Source organism: Protopterus annectens, chromosome 2.part0, assembly GCF_019279795.1.
Source record: "Protopterus annectens isolate FY-2018-M chromosome 2.part0, PAN1.0, whole genome shotgun sequence".
Classification (NCBI taxonomy): domain Eukaryota; kingdom Metazoa; phylum Chordata; order Ceratodontiformes; family Protopteridae; genus Protopterus; species Protopterus annectens.
The window spans coordinates 1,125,536,529-1,125,558,240 of record NC_056728.1 but is presented as its reverse complement, the minus strand read 5'-3'; the positions used below and the strand labels follow the sequence as shown (position 1 = coordinate 1,125,558,240).

Here is a 21,712-nt window from a genome sequence, read left to right as displayed (position 1 = left end):
TCCAGTGTAAGGATAAGGCACTATTCATAATCTCAGCCTATACTCCACAGCAGGATTGTGATAGTGAGGAGCAACTGCAGGACCTATAAGGTAAAGCAGGACAACATGAACTGGTATTGATAATGGGTGACCTGAATGCACATACCGGGTCAATCAGAACAGGACCACATGGGTGGGACAACTTATGTCTGGCACAATGAGTCAAGACAGAGATGGTCACATGATCACATACAAGGGTGGCCAACATGCAACTCAAGTGTAAAGGACAGGGCACTGGGTAGAATCAGCTATTACAGAGTCATCTCCAGTGAAACAGTCAGTCCCCAGTATACACCACTTGTTGCCACTGTCAGCTGCAAGTAGTGGCTAGAGAAGACTCTAAGGGCAACAGAGACTAGGCTAAAGACCTGGAAGTGGACTGAAGAGAAAGCACAAGAGTGCAAGGAATTACTCAGGGCTCTAGCACCTCAGGAAGATGGAGATGAATAAGAATGTCAGCACCTCAAAACAGCATGCATGAAGACCACAGAACAGATATGTGGCCCCCAAGCCAGGTATGAAAATAAGGTATATGCGGAAAGCTGGTGGTGGAATGCAGATGTCCAGAAAGCCATTAAAAAGAAGGAATGCATAAAAAAGAGGGAGATAAAAAAGGAGGACTGGGGTAAGAAGGAATACAGTTTGGGTAACAAACCGGCTCAGAGAGGAGATGCAATAGCAAAGGACAATGCATGAGAGGCACTCTACCAACCTCTGGAAAGTGACTTGGTAGATGAAACAAAGGAAATCTATCAGGCTGCAAGGCAAAGAAAGGAAGATAAAGATCATCAAACACCCTTTGTAAGGGATGTCAGCAAAACCCTTCTCACCTGCACACAGGAAATCAAAGGCAGATTGAAGGAGTACTTTTGACTGCTTCTGAATGAAGAAAACCCAACAGAAGCTGTGTACTGCCCCAGACACAGCCTACAATGAAAGAATAGGAGGAGCCCACCCTAAAAATAACAGCACTAAGCAAAATGAAATCAGAGAAAGCAGCAGGCTCAGATGAGATCACAGAAGATATGATCAAGATGCTGTGAGAGATAGGGAAGAAATGGCTCCTGAGGGTATTTGAGAGTATTAATAACAGTATGGAGTGAAATATGTATTCCAGATGACTGGAGAATAAGCATACTAGCGCTAGGGTACAAGAACAAAGGGGGCTGTACAGAGGTCACACTGCATGAAAGTTCAGGCGAGGGTAATTGATAAATGAATACACAGAATAGTAGAAGGTAAGACTGGACATGAGGAGTTCAGATTAAGATCATGATGCAGCACAACTGACCCAATGTTTGCAGTGAGACACGTAGTTGAAAATAAGCTGCAGATGAGTCCAACTGGGCATTCCTAGACTTGGAGAAATTATGTAACAAGGCCCTATGAAAGTTGATTTGGGCAGTCTTGAGGTGGTTCAAAGTCCCAGAAACATTGGTAGAATTAGTGTAGGCTATCTACAAGGACCAAGTGACTCAAGTATGAACAGTGTTCATTCTCACAGAGGGGTTCTCAATGGGAGTGGGTGTGCATCAGAATTCAGCTCTAAGCCCAGTACTGTTTATATTGATGACGGACTACATTAGCCTACATTAGCAAACAGGACGGAGAGAATAGGTCATCAACAAAGTTGCTGAATGCAGATGATGTGGCACTTCAGGAAGACTCTGAGCAAAAATTTCAGCAAATGATAAGAAAATAGAATGCAAAACTGAAGGCATGTGATGAAACAGAGTACAGATAAAACAGTTGTAATGTCAGTAAATGGGGGAATCAGAAGAAACTGAGAACTGATATAGAAGGTAAAATAGTGGACAGGTTAACATCTTCAAGTATCTGGGAGGAGTGGTTGAGAAGGAAAGTCTGAATGAAGAGGTCAAATCTAGAATAAGAGGGGCTGTAGCCAACTAGCACTAAATGTCAGGGGTACTGTATGAGAAAAGAATACCAAAGAATACCAAAGAAGCTGAAACGTAAGGTGTACAAAACAGTGGTGTGACCAGTACTGCTATATGCTATAGAAACCTGGGTAGTAAAAGCAGAGCAGTTGAAGAAGCTGGAGTTAACTTAGATGAAGTGCCTGAGACTGATAGTAGGATACACCCTGTGGGATAGACTTAGAAATGAGGACATTAGAGCAGAAGCAAAGTAGCCCCAGTTGCAGAGAAGGTCAAAGAGAACAGATTTTGGTGGTTTGGGCACATGTGTATAAAAGCAGAAGACAGAAGAGGAAATGAGTGCATCCAACAAAATGGTGGATGGATTATGTGAGAGAAACCTGCAACAGTAAGGCATGACTGTCAAAGAAGATAGGAGGGTAACACTGAACTGAGAGAGAGAGCGTGGCAGTTGGTACAACACCCCGACACATGTTGAAAAAAATGTGACAAAGGGGTTGATGATGATTTATTCCATAATGGGCCCAATATATCTATGTGTGACATTAATTGAGACCCTAAAATTAAGTTTAAAAAGGTTGCTCAGTTTTGCAATAAAGCCCATTGTGACACTGCCAGCCCAGCTATCTGGAATTTTGTAAATAATCATATGTCATTTGTAAATATTAACATGATTCATATGCTTGTCTTACAAATGTAAGAGAACTATATGTTATGTGTATATTAAACTACTGGTGCAGAAATGTGTGTTGAACTGTATGATATGTACTGAGCTTCAAGAATGTAACCTCAGTGTACCCTACCGGAAAAGAACAGAAATGTATATAAAGTGTATACCTGTCCAAATGTATGTTTTAATAGAAGAAGCTGGAACATACAGAGTTAACTTGCAAACCCTTGAGAAAATAAGTTGAAATTGCTTTACAACTGTGTTATCTCTCAGTTTCAGCAAGAATACAGGATGTCTAGAGGTAGAAGTCTTTCTATTGTCTTGAAATAGAAATAATTACTAGGTTTCAAATGTAACAATGTGTTACTGCTTCTTAGCAGCTGCACATCTGAGAGCTATGTACTTTTCACACAGAGATGATAACATTCTTAGTGTCTGTTAGCCTGGGAACTGAAGGCAGGTGACAAAGAGTGATGTCATCTGAGCTAACCCAGAACTCTCTCAGAGAAAGACTGTGCATTTTGTATCTTGTCTTGGACCTAGCAAGAACATCCATGCATCTGCATTTGTCTTGCTAATAGTAACTAACTAGGGTACAGTAATTTCTCTTAGATATAGATAGGAATATAGTAAAGATTAGTTTAGATGTTTTCTGTATTTATTTGAGACTGTCCTGCAATGTTGTTTTAAAATATTTCCTGTGATTCTGAACTCTGTAGTTACTGTGCTGTTTGAGTATTGTCTTGTTCTTTTATTATTTTTTATGAAATATATTTAAACCTTTTAATTGTGGCTGGTTTGTTTAGAGATATTTAAGCTCTTAAGAGTACTTGCATATGTATTTGGTGACACTGTACAGGCTACTTCTAAATAGCCTTGGTCTTGGCCACACTTACCATTTGGATAATAGTAACATTACACAGTAGGATTGGGAACCCTTTGTAAGGGCTGTAGAATAGATGATAAGTAGTACTTGGTGGCAGTGATAACTGCCTTATAGTCTTGACAGAAGGAGGCATAGCTAATAAACCAGTACCAACCTTACCCAGGAGTGTCTGTGTGTTTATATATAAATCAAATCTCAAAGTGTGTGTGTGTGTGTGTGTGTGTGTGTGTGTGTGTGTGTGTGTGTGTGTGTGTGTGTGTGTGTGTGTGTGTGTGTGTGTGTGTGTGTGTGTCAGCTACTTGGGCAGGGACACGAAGCACTGGTTGGACAGAGAGGGTGCTGGTGGTTTTGGCTTGACCACTCGGTTGAGATCTTAACCCTATAGCTGTGCCAGTGGGAAGTGTTATTGGGGGATCTGGAGAAAGAGGGGGAAACCAGCCCCCAGACTGACTGTGATCTCTGTGTGAGCTTAAGAAAAATTATACTTTACTGTGTATGCACTTGTCATCCTCCCAATGTGTACATCCCTCACTGGTGGTAATGGTGAGGATTGAGGCTCCTTGATTACTGGGCCAGTGCAGGGGCATCATACCCATAGTAATAACATGCTGTATATTCCAAAAAAAAAAAAAAAAAAAAACTACATATTCCATTGTAACACCAAAGAAAAGTCTTGATGGACATCATATCTTTGGTAGCATTGGTATAATCTATAACTTTGCCACCTACAAAACTGAGAAAATTGTAGGGCAATACATACATTTTCAGCTCCAATTTCTTGTAGCATTCTTGAACAAGAATGACTTTATGTCTTACCTGGCAGGAATTTCAAAACGAAGAATATCCTTAACTTTGGACAGCATGTACTTATTCATTTCCATTGGTAGCTCTCCAATGGACAGAAGAAGATTCTTCACTTCCATGTAAGATGGGTTACTGCTGAAGATGACATCAGCAGCAGCAGTTCGAACAGTCTTCTCATGAACTTTATAATTCTGATGGTAAATTCTGTTCATTGCTTTTTTGACCTAGACAGAAAGTGAAATGCCCAAAGGGAAACTGTTAGGTAAACATACTTCAACACATTTTCATTTAGTTATTCATTTATTTTCTGACATCTTCTTTATCCTGTTAAGGTTTACATGGGACCAAAAGCCAGTCTTGCCAAGCAATCCGTGTATGACAGAGCTCCAATTCTGGATGGGGTACCAGCCCATCATAGGATGTGCACATGCATGTGTATACACATGCGTGCACGTGAGCGCACATGCACACACACACACACACACACACACACACACACACACACACACACACACACACACACACACACACACTTCTAACTTCTAACAATTTAGATGAGCACTATTTCATATCTATTCAAAATTAGTCTGCTATAGTTCATCCTTTTTTTAGTAAAGAAATTGAATTAAATAGCTTCAGACTTAATTGTACATATAGTGGGATTAAGGTGGAATCCATATGGAGAAGTATTATTTACATCATGTACATAACTAAGTTTAGTATTCATGCACCCTCCACTTATATATTCCATAATGCTTGGCTCAGCAGTTACTTAAATGTGTCCACTTTTTGCTGTTCTTGGACATCTTCCATACTTTACAGGCAAGTACTACCCATATGCATTATGTTGCTATGGCATATCTTAAATCAGTCCTTTTCACACCAAACTATAATTTATTTTTAGAATTAAATAACTATGTTATTTTTGTTGCTCAAAACACAAATTCCTGCCTCCATTTGTTTGTTTTATTTATTTGCTTGTTAACCAGTTAATTAGGTTGGCTTGAAGAATATTTCAACCACAGCCAAGCCCAAATAGCATTGAGAAAATGTTTTACTCAATTCAGCTATATTATATGAATCACATAATTAAAAACTGCATTGCAAACAACAACTAAAGAAAAAAAAAAACACACAATGGAGTAGCCAGCGACTGCAGGGTGAATTTAATAGCGTTCCTGGTACCTCAACTTCAGTGCCTTCAGAGGAACAATTTACAACACTACCATATCATTAATATACAAAATTTACAATTGAATAATCAATCACAATTACAAAATCAATTACCCCTTAAAAGAGCCACAACCATGTTCATACAAACACATATTCATAAATGTATACATTAAAATTAATTCCCAAGTTTAAACCCATAGGTGCTAGAGTTGTATAATTCAAAATAAGCCTACTTTCTAGTTTCAATATTTTATGATCAAAATTACCCCCATTAAACATATAAGGTTTAGCTTGTACACTGAGAAAGAGACCGTCATCCTGACCCCCATGCATCTTATAAAAATGATCTGCTATGGGGCTGTCTAAATGTCTCTTCCGGATGCCCCCCAAATGTTCCAATACACGAACCATAATCATAAGTTTAGTCTGGTCAATATACCACTTAGGAGGGGAACATCCACAGCCCAAAATATAGACTACCCCACAGGACCGACAGTCAAACCTATCAGTAATCACAAACTTTTTCCCATTAAAATTAGCATTTTGAAAGATCTAGTTGATAGTTTGTGGCCTATTGTGTGTTATGATGCTGACTTAGAACATTTATTCCCCAAAAAAGGCTACTTTTTCATATGGTAGATTTGGGAACATTAAGGAAGCTCTTAGATATAAAAAAAGAGGTTGTTGAGCACTCAGATAGGTATGTTCAAGTGTGGCAGATGTAAAAAATATTCTAGGGTGAGGAATATCTCTGGTCAGTCCTGTGGGGTAAATTATTATTGAAATTAGAAAGTAGGCTTATTTTGAATTATAAAACTCTAGCACCTATGGGTTTAAACTTGGAAATTAATTTGAATGTATACATTTATGAATATCTGTTTGTATGACCATGGTTGTGGCTCTTTTAAGGGCTAATTGATTTTGTAATTGTGATTGATTATTCAATTGTAAATTTTGTATATTAATAATACGGTAGTATTGTAAATTTTTCCTCTGAAGGCACTGAAGCTGAGGTACCAGGAACGCTATTAAATACACCCTGCAGTTGCTGGCTACTCCTTGGTGTGTTTTTTCGATACAAGCTGCATTGATCAGATAACTGTGCTGGACTTCAGCCAGAGTAGCAATTCACATTCATATACAGCAAAATTTATTAAAAAGTGGGTATTAGGATATTTATATGAATACCCACAATAAAAGAGGTAAACAGGTTTGAAAGGTATAAGAGGTAAATAGGAGGCTTGACAATCTGGTGGATGTTAAAATGCATTTACTGTTATAATCATTGCTAAACACTATAGCTTGTAGTAATCTTTAAGCCTCAGGGAATTACTATGAAGAGAATGACAGGCTATCAGAAGTCCAAGACTTCCAAAGTGACAATGCACATGTGTGAAGGTAGTAAAGTTAATCATGCAGTAGATGGCCTGTACTACCCCAGCTTCTCAGTTTTGTGTGAATTAAATAGGCAATAAATACTGAAATGTACTGTGCAACATAATTTAATTTAAGATGTATTTTATGATAGCTAGAATGATGATTAATCTCTGTTTTAATCAGTTAATACATTAATGGTTGTATCATATTCCGAAAGATGGTACATTCCTTGTCTTCTCAGGCTTCATTGGTTTAAGTTATGTACCAAAATGTTTTGTTATAAGAACACCCCCTCACCTCTCCTCCAAAGTTCTATCTAGAAAAATTGTGGAGCAGAAGTATGTAATATTTTTCTCAGCAAAAATTCAGAAACACCAAATCTCATTTTGTCTGAGTGGCATTATTTCTATATGATCTGCACTTCATAATAACTCCAATGTTACTCTTTCTTACAAATAAAAATGATATCTGAGATTTATGTTTCTGACTTCTCAATGCAATAACGATATGGTGGTTAACCAATGACGGTTATAATGGTATCCTTATTTCCTTCAAAGTTGCTCATCCGTATTTACAGACTGCAATCAGATGAAGCCATAAAACTTATATGTTTACACTGATGAGGGAAAGAGACTAAAGCTTACAGATCTTCATTTACAGTTAGGCTATTTGCATGTCTCTCTGTTCTCAGCCTGTTCACAAGTAGTCACTACAGCGAGTTTAAAGGACATTACTTCACCTGCCTGGACTTATTTGTCCAAAAGAATGTTCCAGGGAGTCACAATTCTCTGTATGAAAAGTTATCTAATTGTTTTAGATTTTACTTTTGCATCTTTTTTTTTTTTTAGCTGGGTATGGCCATTAGATACCAGTCCCTCCTTTAGAGACAGTCCAGAAGCAGTTTTGTTAGCAATTTAATCCCCCAAGGTACTAAATTCCATAGGCACTGGAAGCAGTGCCACTATTTCTTGTATTGCACTAACTTGTTTTGTCTGCATTTTCTTAATTTAACATCATTACAAAATAATAATTACCACACTTTATTTACTCTTGGGGTGACTCTTATTTTAGTACAACCAGCGTACTAATGAAAAAAATGCCATAAACTAAGTCAAATATTCCCCTAAACCAAACCCTGCCTTGAGTCTGTAAGCTGTTAACTAGCATGCTGCCTCCCTTCACACACTGACACACAGTAACATATCAGTAACATATCACTGATAGGCAGTCCATAACATTTAACCTGCTGAATATGACAACATAAGATCACATTGTACAGCTGCCCAAAACTAAATTTACCTCATTGGGTGAATTTTTCTTTGCTCCGAGTGTACACATTCATAGTTTTAATATTTATATGATAGTACAGGAGGTTTCCCACTGCATGGGGAATATGGGAGAGATCATTCTGTCTATCTGGCTGCACCAAACTGACAGTCATTTAATGTGCCTTCAGTGGACAGCATCATAATTACCCCAATGTCATTACCTTCCATTGATTTTCCATCACCTGTGACAAAATCACAGTTGGAAAAATATGTTCAAAGTCACTGGGGTGGTTTTCTCATAATATGTTGTAGAAGATAAAATAAATAATTCTATGGTCAGCATTTGTTCCATACACAGTCCCTAGCAACAGTAAACTGATATACATTTAAATTAACAAGATGCCAAGGTCAGCGGTTGGAGTAAGGTGTAAAGCACCCATCAGTATGTTCAGCAGAGAATAGATATATCAAGTGTTCATGATGAGACAAAGGTCTCATAAAATAAAACAGACTGACTACAGAGCAATGTGAATTGCCGAGTAAGACACTGGGGCCTAAAGAGTAACACAGTGATGCATCGATTCAGTGAGGAAAGCACTATTTTTGCTGTGCGGGAATAGGGCGGAACTCCTGATTATACTAAAACAACTGTACAGTACTGTGAATCACCTGAGCAGATACAGTGGAGATCAGATAGCAAGCCAGCAAAAGTGCTTTTAGTAGAAAAGCAAAAATATGTATTATGTAGGAGTGGATTAAATGTTTCAAATTACACTGCAACAACACCATGAAACTAGGATTTACTCAATAACATATTTGGACTCCAGGTAGTAAGAAAACCAGAGGTTACTTGCAGTACAGAAACAACATGTTTACTCTGTATAACTGGGACATAGGTTCCTTATCACACTGTAAAAATAGCACAGTACTGCAGGTTACCTGTTGACACTCTGGAGGGCCAGGAGACAACATTTCAATGGCTGCTTTCAGTGAAGAAGCAATACATGTGAACTGAGGCTAAGATTTCTGATTATTTTAGCCAAGCATACAGTAGCAGTAAGTGCTTGATAAGATATTATGGCTAAAAACAAGAGTTGATTCATAGGATCATAGGATCATAGGAGGTTACTAGGCTAATGGCCCTGGGGCCCTTACAAGCCTAGCCAGGAGTTTATCCCCAAAAAAGAAACCTCAGTTAGCACCTTTCACTCCTGTCAGTGAGGGACACAGGTGGAACCCATGGGACAAATTTGTGGTTTCTCATCCCTTCATCAAGGTTGGACTTGAAGAGGGTCAGTGAGCTACTCTGTTTGACATGTATGAGAAGTCTATTCCAGAAATGGGGCAGCCTGTGGGAGACAAACCTGTTTCTCCAGCAGGTTTTGTTGATGTTGCATATTAGATTTAGACCTTTACAGCTGGTAATCCACAAGGAGTTAAGACTTACGGATATCAAGCATCTCTAGTAAGGCAGGGTCCAATATTGCCTTGTAGGTGAGACACAGATCACCTCTGAGCAATACGTATGATACCGAGTAGAGTGATAATGATTTGAGCCTGTCCGCATTGGACAAGTGTTGGAGGCCATGGATTCTCTTTGTGAGGTATTTCTGTGGCCTTTCCAGTTGGTGCAGGTGTTTGGAGAGGTACATGCCAAACGGGGTGTTATACTCAATTATTGGCCTAATGAGGGAGGAGTACAGAGACGTAATAACCTATTTTTTGGACACAATCCCTTTACTTATGAGATGAACCAAGTAAAAGGCTTTTCTGATCACTGCCACTATATGATGGTTGAATGTGAGATTGTTGTCAACCTGAGTTCCCAGGTCTCTTACCACAGGTTGTTTGCTTAGGGGGTTGCCGCGGATGTGGTAATCAGTAGGGGCCATGTTTTTGCTGAATGGTATGATAATACATTTTTTTACATTTAACTTAAGGCCATGACTTTGGCGCCAGTCATTTGTTGCTCTGAAACCCTCTTGCAGTATGTTAACATCATTTGGGGAGTCAATGACAGCACCCAACTTACAGTCATCCACAAACTTGGTCAACCACAGGGCTTTTGTCTTTGCCTGGACCTCTGAGAAGTAGATGCCAGTAGGGGTCCCAGGACAGATGCCTGGGGGACACCACTAGTGACAGGTCTGCTGTTGGAGGAGCAGACATCTATTTTGACCCCTTATGGGCCCTATCATTGAGCCAGTTGGCCATCCACCTGATGAGACAGGGATTTATGCCAAGTTGTGTTAGCTTTTCGATGATGCCTGAGTGGGGGATTGTGACAAAGGCCTTGGCCAAGTTAAGGTAAGCTATATGTATATACTTTCCCTTATCCAGGGCCTTGGTGACAGTCTCAAAGAAGTCAACCAGTTTCAACAGGCAAGATCTACCGTTTACAAATCCAAACTGGGTGGGGTCAAGTGCTTGGAGATTGCCTATGTCCTTGTTTATGAGACACATAATAATGTGCTCCATGGCTTTACAGATCAGACTTGTCAAGCTAATGGGGCAATAGTTTCTAGGGTCAGTAGTGGCACTATCTTTGTGCAAGGGGCTGACAATGGCAGTTCTCCACTCTGCTGGAATGAAGCCTGTATTTAGGCTGTGGATGGATAGGGTGCTCAATGGCGAAGCTAGTTCTTGCTGGAGATGGTGCAGAATACAGCCTGGGATACTATCAGATCCCATGGAAGCTGTGTTTTATGCCTTGGATAGGGCCTTTAACACTTGATCTATGGAGACTGTGGGCTATTTAAATATTTAAAGTGTTCACTGCCCTTACAGAAATCATATTAGAAGGACAGGTTTGAGCTATTATTGTCATACTAATAACGCACACAGTTGTACCTCTCCCTGGCATAACTGACATGTAGTAGGCAGGAGTAACTCATCTGCATTCATTCCATATGACAATACTAAGATAAGTTAAGCCTACTGGCTGTGTAGATAACAATTTCCACAACAGCATTTGTCTAAAAGCACCACTTAAACAGAGGCAAGTATGCACTTCCACATTTCAGTATCCTTCTTTGAGTTTACATGAAAAAGCACTGTTCCTACCCATTTACAAAGGCAAAAATGCAGCAGATAGTACCAATGATTTCTAGAAGACACACGTCTCTTACCATTACTCAATTTAGTCTCTTTTTGTTTGACCTATCCAGGTAAGCAGAGTTCCTGTTACTCCAGTATTCTTCCATACAGTCACCAAATGCTCTTCTAAACTTATGCAGTCCAACAGCTGAATATTCTTTGCTGACATTTCCTTGAAAATTTATCATTAATCCATGGCTAAGGGCTGGCTGGCAGTCTCTTTAACCTCTTCCACCTTTAAAACTAGACTGGAGTGGGGGTTAAATGGGTCACTAGCCCCCCGTATTAATGGACTTAACAGTAAATACTACACATAAAATTGGTTCATGTAGCCAGGCACTTGCACTACAGAATCTTGCATAACATGCAGTTAAACAAATCATTTAGAGAGCTCCACCACATGCTAAAAGTAAATTTTGTCCTCCACTTCTCGCAGGAAAATATGGCAAGTTTGTATTCTGTGGCAGTCTAGAGGCCAAGCATCAGTAGCAATGTTGTAGTTAGTTGAAGCACAACATCTCCAGGGCTGAAGTCTGACAGTGCATTCTTCCCTATGGGGTTCCTCTACTTCACCACTGCCATCATTTACCATTTATGGCAGCAGCAATCTGGAATTTTTATCCGCAATGGAACATTTTAGTATGATCCTTTACATCAACTGCTATTTAAGGACCAGCTGTCAGTTAATGCTATGTCACCTTTGTAACATTCATACTGCTAATCAGGATGCGTTCAGATGACACCACAATGTGGATGTTTCATCAATCTTCTTATGAGATCTGTATTGTGACATTAAAGTACTGCAGTATTATGCAGTGCCTAAGAAGGTTAAATATTTCTTAAAGTTGTACTAGCCCAAGTCACTTATCCCTTTCTATACATAAAAACAATATATTATGCATATGATGCAGTTGTGCATTCATATGCTTTCAGTTTGCATACTTAGAATTGTTTCCATATGTATCTCTGATCACATTTTAAACCATAAAGAACTCTAAGATGTAAATATCACTTTTGCAACTTTGCATGTTACTTATCTTCTTGTTAATATATTTCTGCTTGCCTGATTCTTTTCTTCCAAGTCTGCATTCTCACACAACTCTTGTACATATTTGCATTCTTAGGTTGTCTTCTGGTTACTGAAATCCTCTTGCTTAGATGTGCTTGTCTTGTGTAAATAGCTTTTATTCCCTCTGTACAATATACCATCACAGCACAAGGAAAAAAAGAGATCTCATGAAGTTTTGAAGTTACAGAATGAAAGTGCTTACCTGTATTTGGTTATATTAAAATTTTAGTTTTTACTTGGTGGTCCGTGGTCTTTTGGACATTTGTTTTGTTTGTTCGTAAGTAAAACAAGAAAATAACCTGGGCTATATCCCCTACAGTGGACCCCAGTATCATAATAATAAATCAGTGGCAGACAAACAGAATACCAGGATGAATCTTCAGGGAATCAGGCACCAACAACAAAGAAATAGTCAAGAAATGATGTGCTTGCTGTACTGGCCTTTGATCAGGTCATGCTTTGAGCACTCTGGCAGTTCTGGAAACCATGCAGGTAGAAGGGTATCACTTTGTTGCAAGAAGCCCAAAGGAAAGACAACAGATGGATATGTGGAGTGGAAGGGACTGGGTGTGAGGAAAGACTGGAGAAAATGGAACTCTTCTCACTAGAGACCAGAAGATACATAGGGGATCTAAAATAGGTGGAAAAGATCATGTCTGCTCCTTGCCACACCCTCAGCTACTGAGATCTTCAACTGTGTCCATCTGGACTTCCCACATCTGATGTCCCTTATTACATTGCAGATATTCTTCCAGAACTGACAGTTGAGCACATACTGTGCAGTAGCTTTTGTTAGGCATTTCCAGGTCCAACTATATCTAGCTAGTACATTTTACTCTTCACCTCAAGCTCTTACTCCTACAACAGTGAGACGGCAGTCTGCATATCAAGGGTTAAACTAGCAAACTGATAACTGCTTACCCCTAACTTGTTCTCAATCTTAAATGTAAAGTTCATATGCTGTCTTACATTCTTAGATACTTTATAATTGTAAATGATTTGTTAAACAAAATTTGCCAGAGGTATCCCTATATCTTTTTCTAGCTTTCTAAAAATTCTACATTCCTATTTAACTCCATTTGCATTGACCATGCTTGCTTTTAGTTATTATAGAACCCCTTCTTCTCTGAAAACATTCATACAAATAATTCATTTCCAACCCCGGTCATTGTGATAACTATTGAGTGCAGCTGGTACCCCCTCACTTTTTTCCTGTAATTGGTAAACATATGTATCCTTTAAGTAAGTTTTCCCATGTCGCCTTTCCATTCACTTACATTCTACTTCATTAAAACTTGCTATATTTCTTTGTCCCCATCTTTTGATTCCACATAGATTGGTATGTCTTTTTTTCTCTTGTTTTCCACTTAAATGTTTATAATTCTGAATACCTTCTTTGCTTCACCCGACTTTATACAGTTCTTTGTTCCTTTTCTTCTGTTCTCCCTTAAATTCCTGACTCAATATATTTTTTTCTGTTCTTTGGTGCTGCTTGTTTTTATTTGCTTTACAAAGATGGCAATTTTCTGGGATGGCGATTTTTTCTACAATTTTAATTCAGCAATATCTGACACTTTCAATTAATTTATTGTGACCCAAGTGGTTTAGTGCTCAACAATTTGCAGATAACTATTCATTTCTGCATCTTTGTTATGAAGCAGACATTATTACACTTAATTAAGTGATCTTTGAAAGTGAAGTTTCCCACCACTTGTTACCATATGGGAAATATTCTAATTCAAAAACTATTCATATTTTGAAGTTCTCATAAAGGAAAGTATTCTAATTCAAAACATTCAAATGATAAAGTCTCTTAAATATCAATAACTGTTCAGACTGCACCTTCTGAAAATGTATCTACAGCTTTTGTATATATTTGGTAGCTGTTTATAAAGTGACATTAGATTCAAACCCTTTGCTTTTCCAGTTTATAATCACCTTATTTGAGTTTCAAAAATAGTTAACTATCCAAACATTTAAATTTGTTAATTGTTCAGACATTTTCAAAACTTCAACAGATGAATATTACTACTGAAGGATAAAAATGTTTATAAACATCAAATAGGAAAAACTATTTTAAACATAACACTAGTGAGATTTTACAACTGTTACCTCTTTGGTTATAAAAATGATGTCATATTTTTGAAGTGCAGTGACAGCAATGCTGCTGATGGTCCCAATTTCAAATTCAGAATACTTGACTAATAGTGGAATAGCTTCTGGTAAACGTGCATTTTTCAAAGCCAGCAAGTACATCTTCATTTCAGAATGCTTTTCTGTCTTCTCCAGTCCTTTCAGGATCAGATGTTTTGCTTCAACAACAGCCTGAAAACAGAGACAATTTTTACTTTTATAAAAAAAAATGTTTAGTAAATAGGTTGGTTATTAAGCTTGTAATTCACTGCATTTAAGAATTCTTCGTGATCCTCAAGACTCAGTTGCCTGTACTACATACTGCCTTTATTTTCAGTTACAGTTAAGCTTTAATTTTGTCTGGGGTACATACACACTGAAAGAATACATATCTTCTGGGAAATCTAAAGACTCACCCCAGGATTCAGGAAGCCATATTTTCTATGCAGGAACAGTGTAGGAGCTCCTGCATGGAAAATGTCCGCTGAGACATTCAGGAAAGTGCTGTTTTCACATGCATGAGCGGTCCTACACTGTTCTAGCACGGAAAGCCGGCAAATATGCAAATAACCTCATTTACTGGTGAAAGCCATGCAAATGAGGTGATTTTGCAATTCATCAAGCTGCCAGGTCTCTGTGCTAGAACAGTGTCAGTGCAGAAATGTATTCAGAAAATAACTGAGTACATTTCTGTAACTAACAGAACGGAGGCATGACAGCTCGTGAAAAAGCACGTATTATGTACATTAGACATGCCACTGGCCAAATATAAGGCCATTGGCATTAAAAAGTGATTCATTATTATGAAAATTAAACTTTTATTTTGGCCGATCTCAGCCGTTTAAGCATAGGGCAGCAGCATGCAAATGGGATTGTGCCGAAAATAAAAAAAATGAGAAAAGTCAATTTTAAGTTAATTCTGCATTTTGCCATTATAGTCAATGACATGCAGAATGTAAACAATACCAGGGAGCACTGGTTGTTAAGGGGAAAGGGTCCGTTTTTGTGCAGTAACTAATGACCTACGCAGTGGGGCATGCAAATGGGGGAAGTTATACTAAATCACATATTTTTTCAAAGTGTCAGCTTGTACCTAACTGTGTAGGTGCAGCAATACAACAGTGCAATTGTAAGAGCTGAATGACTTCATAAGGGGGTGTGTCATGCTTGCTGTAAGCTCATTGGAGCTCTGTGGCCTGTGTTTGCCCTTAGCTAAGCACAGCTAAGGAAGGAGGTATATCAGATGTGCCTGAGCAGTGTGTACATAGCCTAACCGGGTGTACACGCTGCTCACCAGGCTTAAACAAAAAAAAGAAAAAAAAAAGGAAATGGCAGCATTGTTTACATTTGCGGACTGGGTATGCGCTGCGTGCCTTGGGGCTTAAATAGGGAGGAACTGGGAAGGGGAAACAGCAGTAGGAAGGCAATCAAGGAGAACTAGCACAGCTGGCAGGTGGAATGTATCAGAATCAACCTATTACACATGCACCAGTCCAGCACACTACTATAAACTATGCAAACATCCTACAGACTGCTTTTTCCCACAAACTCTACACCACCGGTTTACACAGACGGGGGATTTTTAACTGACAAAACTAAGTAAAAACTCCATCGATATGTGCTAGAGACTGAGGGTGATGAGGAGGAGAATAGTGACAACCGACCCACAGTGAAGAAGAGGAGAAGAGTGTACAAACCCAGGGTAACCTACCAGGGCCTACATGAGCAGGAGATAGTAGAGCACTATAGGGTGGACAGGGACATTCTACAGCAAATCATTGAGCTGTGCCGGCCACGCCTCACACACAGAACTAACAGAGGGGAACCCATCCCAGTGGATACCAAGGTATGTGTAGGCTTAAGAATACTAGCCACAGGTACCTTCCAAAGACCAAATGGGGATATCATGGGGGTCTCACAGGCATCAGCATCCAGGGTACTCCATCAGTTCCTGGATGCCACAACACCACATGCTAATGAGCACATATATTTCCCCACTACCCATGAGGTGTTGACCAGATGTATGCGTCTCTTCCACCATAGAACAGAATATCCTGAGGTAGTTCATACTATAGACTGCATACACATCCACATCAAAGCACCACCTGGTGAGCGGGGTAGGGTTTACATAAACCGCAAGGGCTTCCCTCCATCAACTGCAAGGTCATGTGCAATGCCCAGGGCATTATCATGAATGTGTGTGCTGGCAGCCCTGGGAGTTATCACGATTCCCACATCTGGCATTGCTCACAACTGTATCAAGCATTTGCCAGGGGGGGCATCCCATATGGCCATCTAGTGGGGGATGCTGGCTATGCACTGGAGCCATGACTGATGACACCCATTAGAAATGCACACACACCCAAACAAGAACACCATAATGGCACAAACCAGGATCATTGTAGAGTGTGTGTTTGGGATGCTCAAGTCACAGTTCCACTGCCGACATATCCAGTGGAGCCTTGCAGTACTCTCCAGCTACATGTACACAAATCTTCATAGTATGTGCCATGCTACACAATATAATCCTGTGGAAACAGCTGCAGCAGGAACAGCATGGGGCAGGGCCACACGGCCCCCACCACTGCCAAGGCAAGCACAGGCACAGAAGGACTCAGAGGTGGAACATCCTGAGCCTGCCCCTGTAGGCAGAAGGAGGCATGCCCAGTATGTCCATGCTTTGGCAAAGAGGCAAGGCATAGCACACACACTGACATTGTAGGGACCCAGGGACTGATACCTCTCTCCGACTCACACATACAGTAAAAGGGATGCCAAACATGACACTGCCTGCACTTTACCATGTATAGGGAGTGTAGTACATCCATCCAACATAGTCAGCCCTTCAGCACTATCCTCAGTACTGGCTCAGCAACAAGGTAAGTCACCCGTTCTATCAATTACTGAATGGAGTAGTATGTTCTCATAGTTGTATGTATGATATTGATGCAAGCATGCAAGGGAATTGGGTGGCTGAATGGGATAGCAGCAGACAGCTATATGGGCAGCAGGAAATTCATACCAAATACTGGTGTCAACATACTAGGCAGCACTACACAAGGTGACAACTCTCACCGCAGTACATGTGATGGCCCAAATAACTGTGGGTGTCAATAGGTCACACACATGGATGTCAATGAGGGTCACATATCCACCACCAGCTTCACCCAGCAGGACAGATGTAGGTGACCATAAAGAAAGGCCGGGCTAAGGCCCCCAAATGATGGCAATGATGAACAGCCCCCCACCAGACCTACACAGACATAACACAACAGGTCTGGCAGTTGCATTTTAGTTCTGAAAGGTAAGAAGTCTGAAACTGAAATGTATGCCATTAAGATCTAATGTGTTCTTTACTGATATGCCTCCTTTCTGCATGATAGGTCACAATCCAATATGAAATGGAGGCCAGCAGAGTAACCGAAATACCAGTACAGTCATTGCAAATGTTTAAAGTCTTCAGGTTTGCACCCCCTCCAACAATCCCATGAAGAAATGCAGTAGCATGTAAGTTTGAGGAGTAATATCACTGGAGCACAGATTGCCAGAGCTGTCCCAATCTACACTGTTGCATGTGTACAATATGCAGGGGTCAGTGTGGTAAGTTTGCTGTGTGTTTAATATTGCCTGGAAGTGGGCAGTATGTGGGCCTGGATGGTTGTGTCTCAGTGGCCTAGGTACAGTATAGTGGACGACAGGGCCATGTTCCACCAACTGCAGTGCTAACCACACTGTTTCTCAGCTACACCCATGTCAGCAGTTGTACATACTCACTGTCCAGATGTCAATATCTGTCACTGTCAGAAAGCTGGACATGCCATGAATGGGGGCCCATACATAGAAACAGTACACAGGTGGAAGTAACCTACACAGAGTGTACATAAAATAACTATAAACTGTACACAAGTTTGGAATTATACATAGAAGTTAGCATCACATTAGTTGTCCCTCTAGTATGGAATACTGGTAGTCTGGCCAATCACTGGCAGACTACAAAAGGCACAGTTATGAAGTGATGACAGGCTGCCCATGTCCACACACAAGCCAGCATAAGGGGACTGTCCCAGGTATATCTGTGAGTCAGATGCAAGTAGCTTCCACATCACACATGCACCCAGCTCACCCCACCATCAGCCACAGGTTTACCACAGGTCATATCCTTGCTGTAGGGAATGAGTACAGCATGAACCCATCTCTGTATGGGAATACATACATGATGCTGCATGCTGAATAAGTGTCCAATGCAGGTGTGTCCCTAGCTGTAAGCAGCAACCCGACCACAACCAGACTCATGGATCAGTATGAACAGGAAGGATTGACAGTAACACCTCAACCACTCACCACTGTCACCCCATGGTAATCCACTGACTTGCAACCTGGGAATGTATGACTGACAGAATGCACTGTCCTGCTACAGATGGCTTGCAGCACTTTCAAATGGCCTACAGTCCTCTGGCAAAGGCCCATGCCTCATCCATAGTACCAATGTACGGAATGTCAGGGGGTCCTAACTAACAACCTAACACAGTAAACAGAAAAGAAATGGAAGGCCATGTTGACAAATGCCAGTAGCATGTCTCTCCATGCCCTACTGCAAGGACTGTGGACCAGGCCATAAATACTACTGGGAGAAAGGCCCAACTATAGGGATATCTGTGAGATACTGCTTACATAATGTTAGGAAGAGGAGAAAATAACAGAGGGGGGTGTAGAAGCATGGATGTCATGGAGTGTGTGAAGTCTGAAACTCTAATGTCCACCCATACTACACCCTGACTGCAAACCCATGAACGAATCGCCATAAAACTGCTTGTAAACCACAATGTGAAGGTAAGCTGACCAGATATACGAGTTCTGCCTCTGGATAACCTGGGTGTATCTGTAAAGCTGAGAGGTATGGCCCCAGCAGAATATGGCCATTCCGTTAAGTTGAGAAAAGCACAAGAAGGGATCCCCAGCCAGCATACTAACAAGGTGCTGGACCATTTATACAGAACCAGCAGTCTATTGTCTGTAGCTATCCCTCCACAATGGCAGGAGTGTGCCAGAATGTGTAGTCTATACGCCTCAGAATATTGGTCTCAGCTTCATTCATCTTGTATTTCCCTGGTAAATAACTGTGAGCAAAGAATGATAACTGTCAGTATTTGATGACATGATACATCACAGTGTAAAACAGTACATATGTCAGAAAATATATGCTACAACCAACCATGTTACACAACCAGCAAAGACAGCAATAGTTACAGTATCCCCTGTATGTTACGCCCATTGTGTCTCCATATTGGGAACCTATCTGCAGATATCCTGCAGAAACAGTTTGCTAGGTGTAGCTGTAGCACACAAAACCCTGAACTGGAGTCCAACCCTTCCTGGAATGGATGCACACACTCAATGTACAAGGTCATACTGGGCATGCTCCTACACTTAGAGAAATGAAGCCCATGTCTGACAACACAGTGGACTACAGATATCGGTTATTCGCAGATATCTGTGCACACCCACCAAATTGTACACCACTGATACTTCACACACACACCGATCAGATAAGAATACTCACACATACCTAAGGCCAACATAATACAATACGTCAAACATATACACACAGAGACGTGGGGAAGAGAGAGACAGACAACAACAGAGAGAATCCCATTATGAGGCCTGTCCCACCCACTAGACATCACATTGGCCTATATCACATGATGTGCTGATGTCATTCACTGTAGAAATTCCTTTGGTTAGCCCTCAGCCCTATAGTCTCAGCGGTGCTTGTGATAACTGTGTAACACTACAGTACAAATAAGTATCCATGTAGCAGCTGTAATTTCAGTCCCTTCAAATGTAAAGGTGTGTGTGTGTGTGTGTGTGTGTGTGTGTGTGTGTGTGTGTGTGTGTGTGTGTGTGTGTGTGTGTGTGTGTGTGTTTCTAGATGAATGTGGTTGAGGCTATTCACACTCACTACACTTCCCTTACCCCTCCTTTAGCACTGCTGCTGATGTCACTCACCTTCAAAGATACCTTTGGACAGCTGTCCAATATATAAGCTCCATGGTGCTTGTGATAACTGTATAATACTGTAGTGTAGCAAGCTAGTTAAGTAGAAGTTCTAATCCCGGTCCTGGCAACTGTGAAAATGTTTGTGTGAGAGTGTGTGTGTATATTTGTAGAGACCTGATTTTGTGGCCATTCACACTTACTACACTTCCCTTACCCCTCCATTAGCACTGCTGCTGATGTCACTCACCTTAGAGGTATGTTTGGACACTGTTCTATCTATAAGCTCTGTGGTGCATGTGATAAATGCGGAACAATGTAGTTGCAATAACTACATAGATAGGGGTTTGAATCTCATTCCTGGTAAGTGTGTGTGTGTGTGTGTGTATACATATATCTACATATATGTGTCTGTACCTTAAAGATTTTGGCCCCATTTACACCCAGTACACTTCTCAGTGCCTGACTTTAGCAGTCCTGCAGATATCATTCACCTTAGAAGTTCCTGTTGGCAACTCTAAACCATGGAAGGCCAGTGGTGCTTGTGGTAAATGTGTAACATAAAGGACTGAAAACATAGTTAGATAGAGGTTTGAACCTCACTCCTGGCAGATGTAAATGTGTGTGTAGGGTAAAATATTTTGTGAAATCTCTCACCCACTACATCACCCAATCCCAGTATTTACAAGGACTGGTGATGTTCCTCACCTTAGAAGTACCTTGGGACAACATCCATCCTATAAGCTCAGTGGGACATGTGATAAATGCGTAACATTGTAGTAGCAATACCTAGCTAGGTAGGGGTTTCGAAAGTCAGTACTGGCAAGTGTGTGTGTGTGTGTGTGTGTGTGTGTGTGTGTGTGTGTGTGTGTGTGTGTGTCATCAGTATCCTGTGTGGGTGTTGGTGTGATTGCGTAATAACAGGATCCATTGAGGAGGTGGGTTTTGCTAAATTATTATATTGAGGACCTAGTATATGTCCCAGTGTCCATATTACAAGGCCAACAGTTGTCAAGCGCCGTAGAGGTTGGTGTAGACAATCCACAGCCTTAAATGTGTAGTGCCATGTGCAATGACTATGTGACAGTATGGCTTAGTTAACAATATAGGCAACCCTTCTAATACTCAGAGACCACTCTCCACCCACGAATCATACACAAACACACTTGGCTAGGCAGGAACCACTATATCAATAGTTCTCCTGCAGATTGCCTCACAGATAGTACCCATGGTGTGATTGCAGTAGACTCCATGTCAAACCGGTGACCAGACATGACTGGTGTCAAACAGGGTACAGACCCATGT

The 21,712-nt window shown here is 40.6% G+C and overlaps 1 protein-coding gene across 1 annotated transcript in view; it reads right to left on the bottom strand.

The window, feature by feature from the left end:
• LOC122793370 (microsomal triglyceride transfer protein) overlaps positions 1-21,712 on the bottom strand; it is a 704,416-nt gene that overhangs the window by 217,814 nt on the left and 464,890 nt on the right. The window contains exons 11-12 of the mRNA XM_044061320.1: positions 14,393-14,605; positions 4,310-4,521 (exon numbers count right to left, since the gene is read on the bottom strand). Of these exons, the coding sequence (XP_043917255.1) occupies positions 4,310-4,521; positions 14,393-14,605 (425 nt within the window). The remainder of the gene's footprint in view (positions 1-4,309; positions 4,522-14,392; positions 14,606-21,712) is intronic.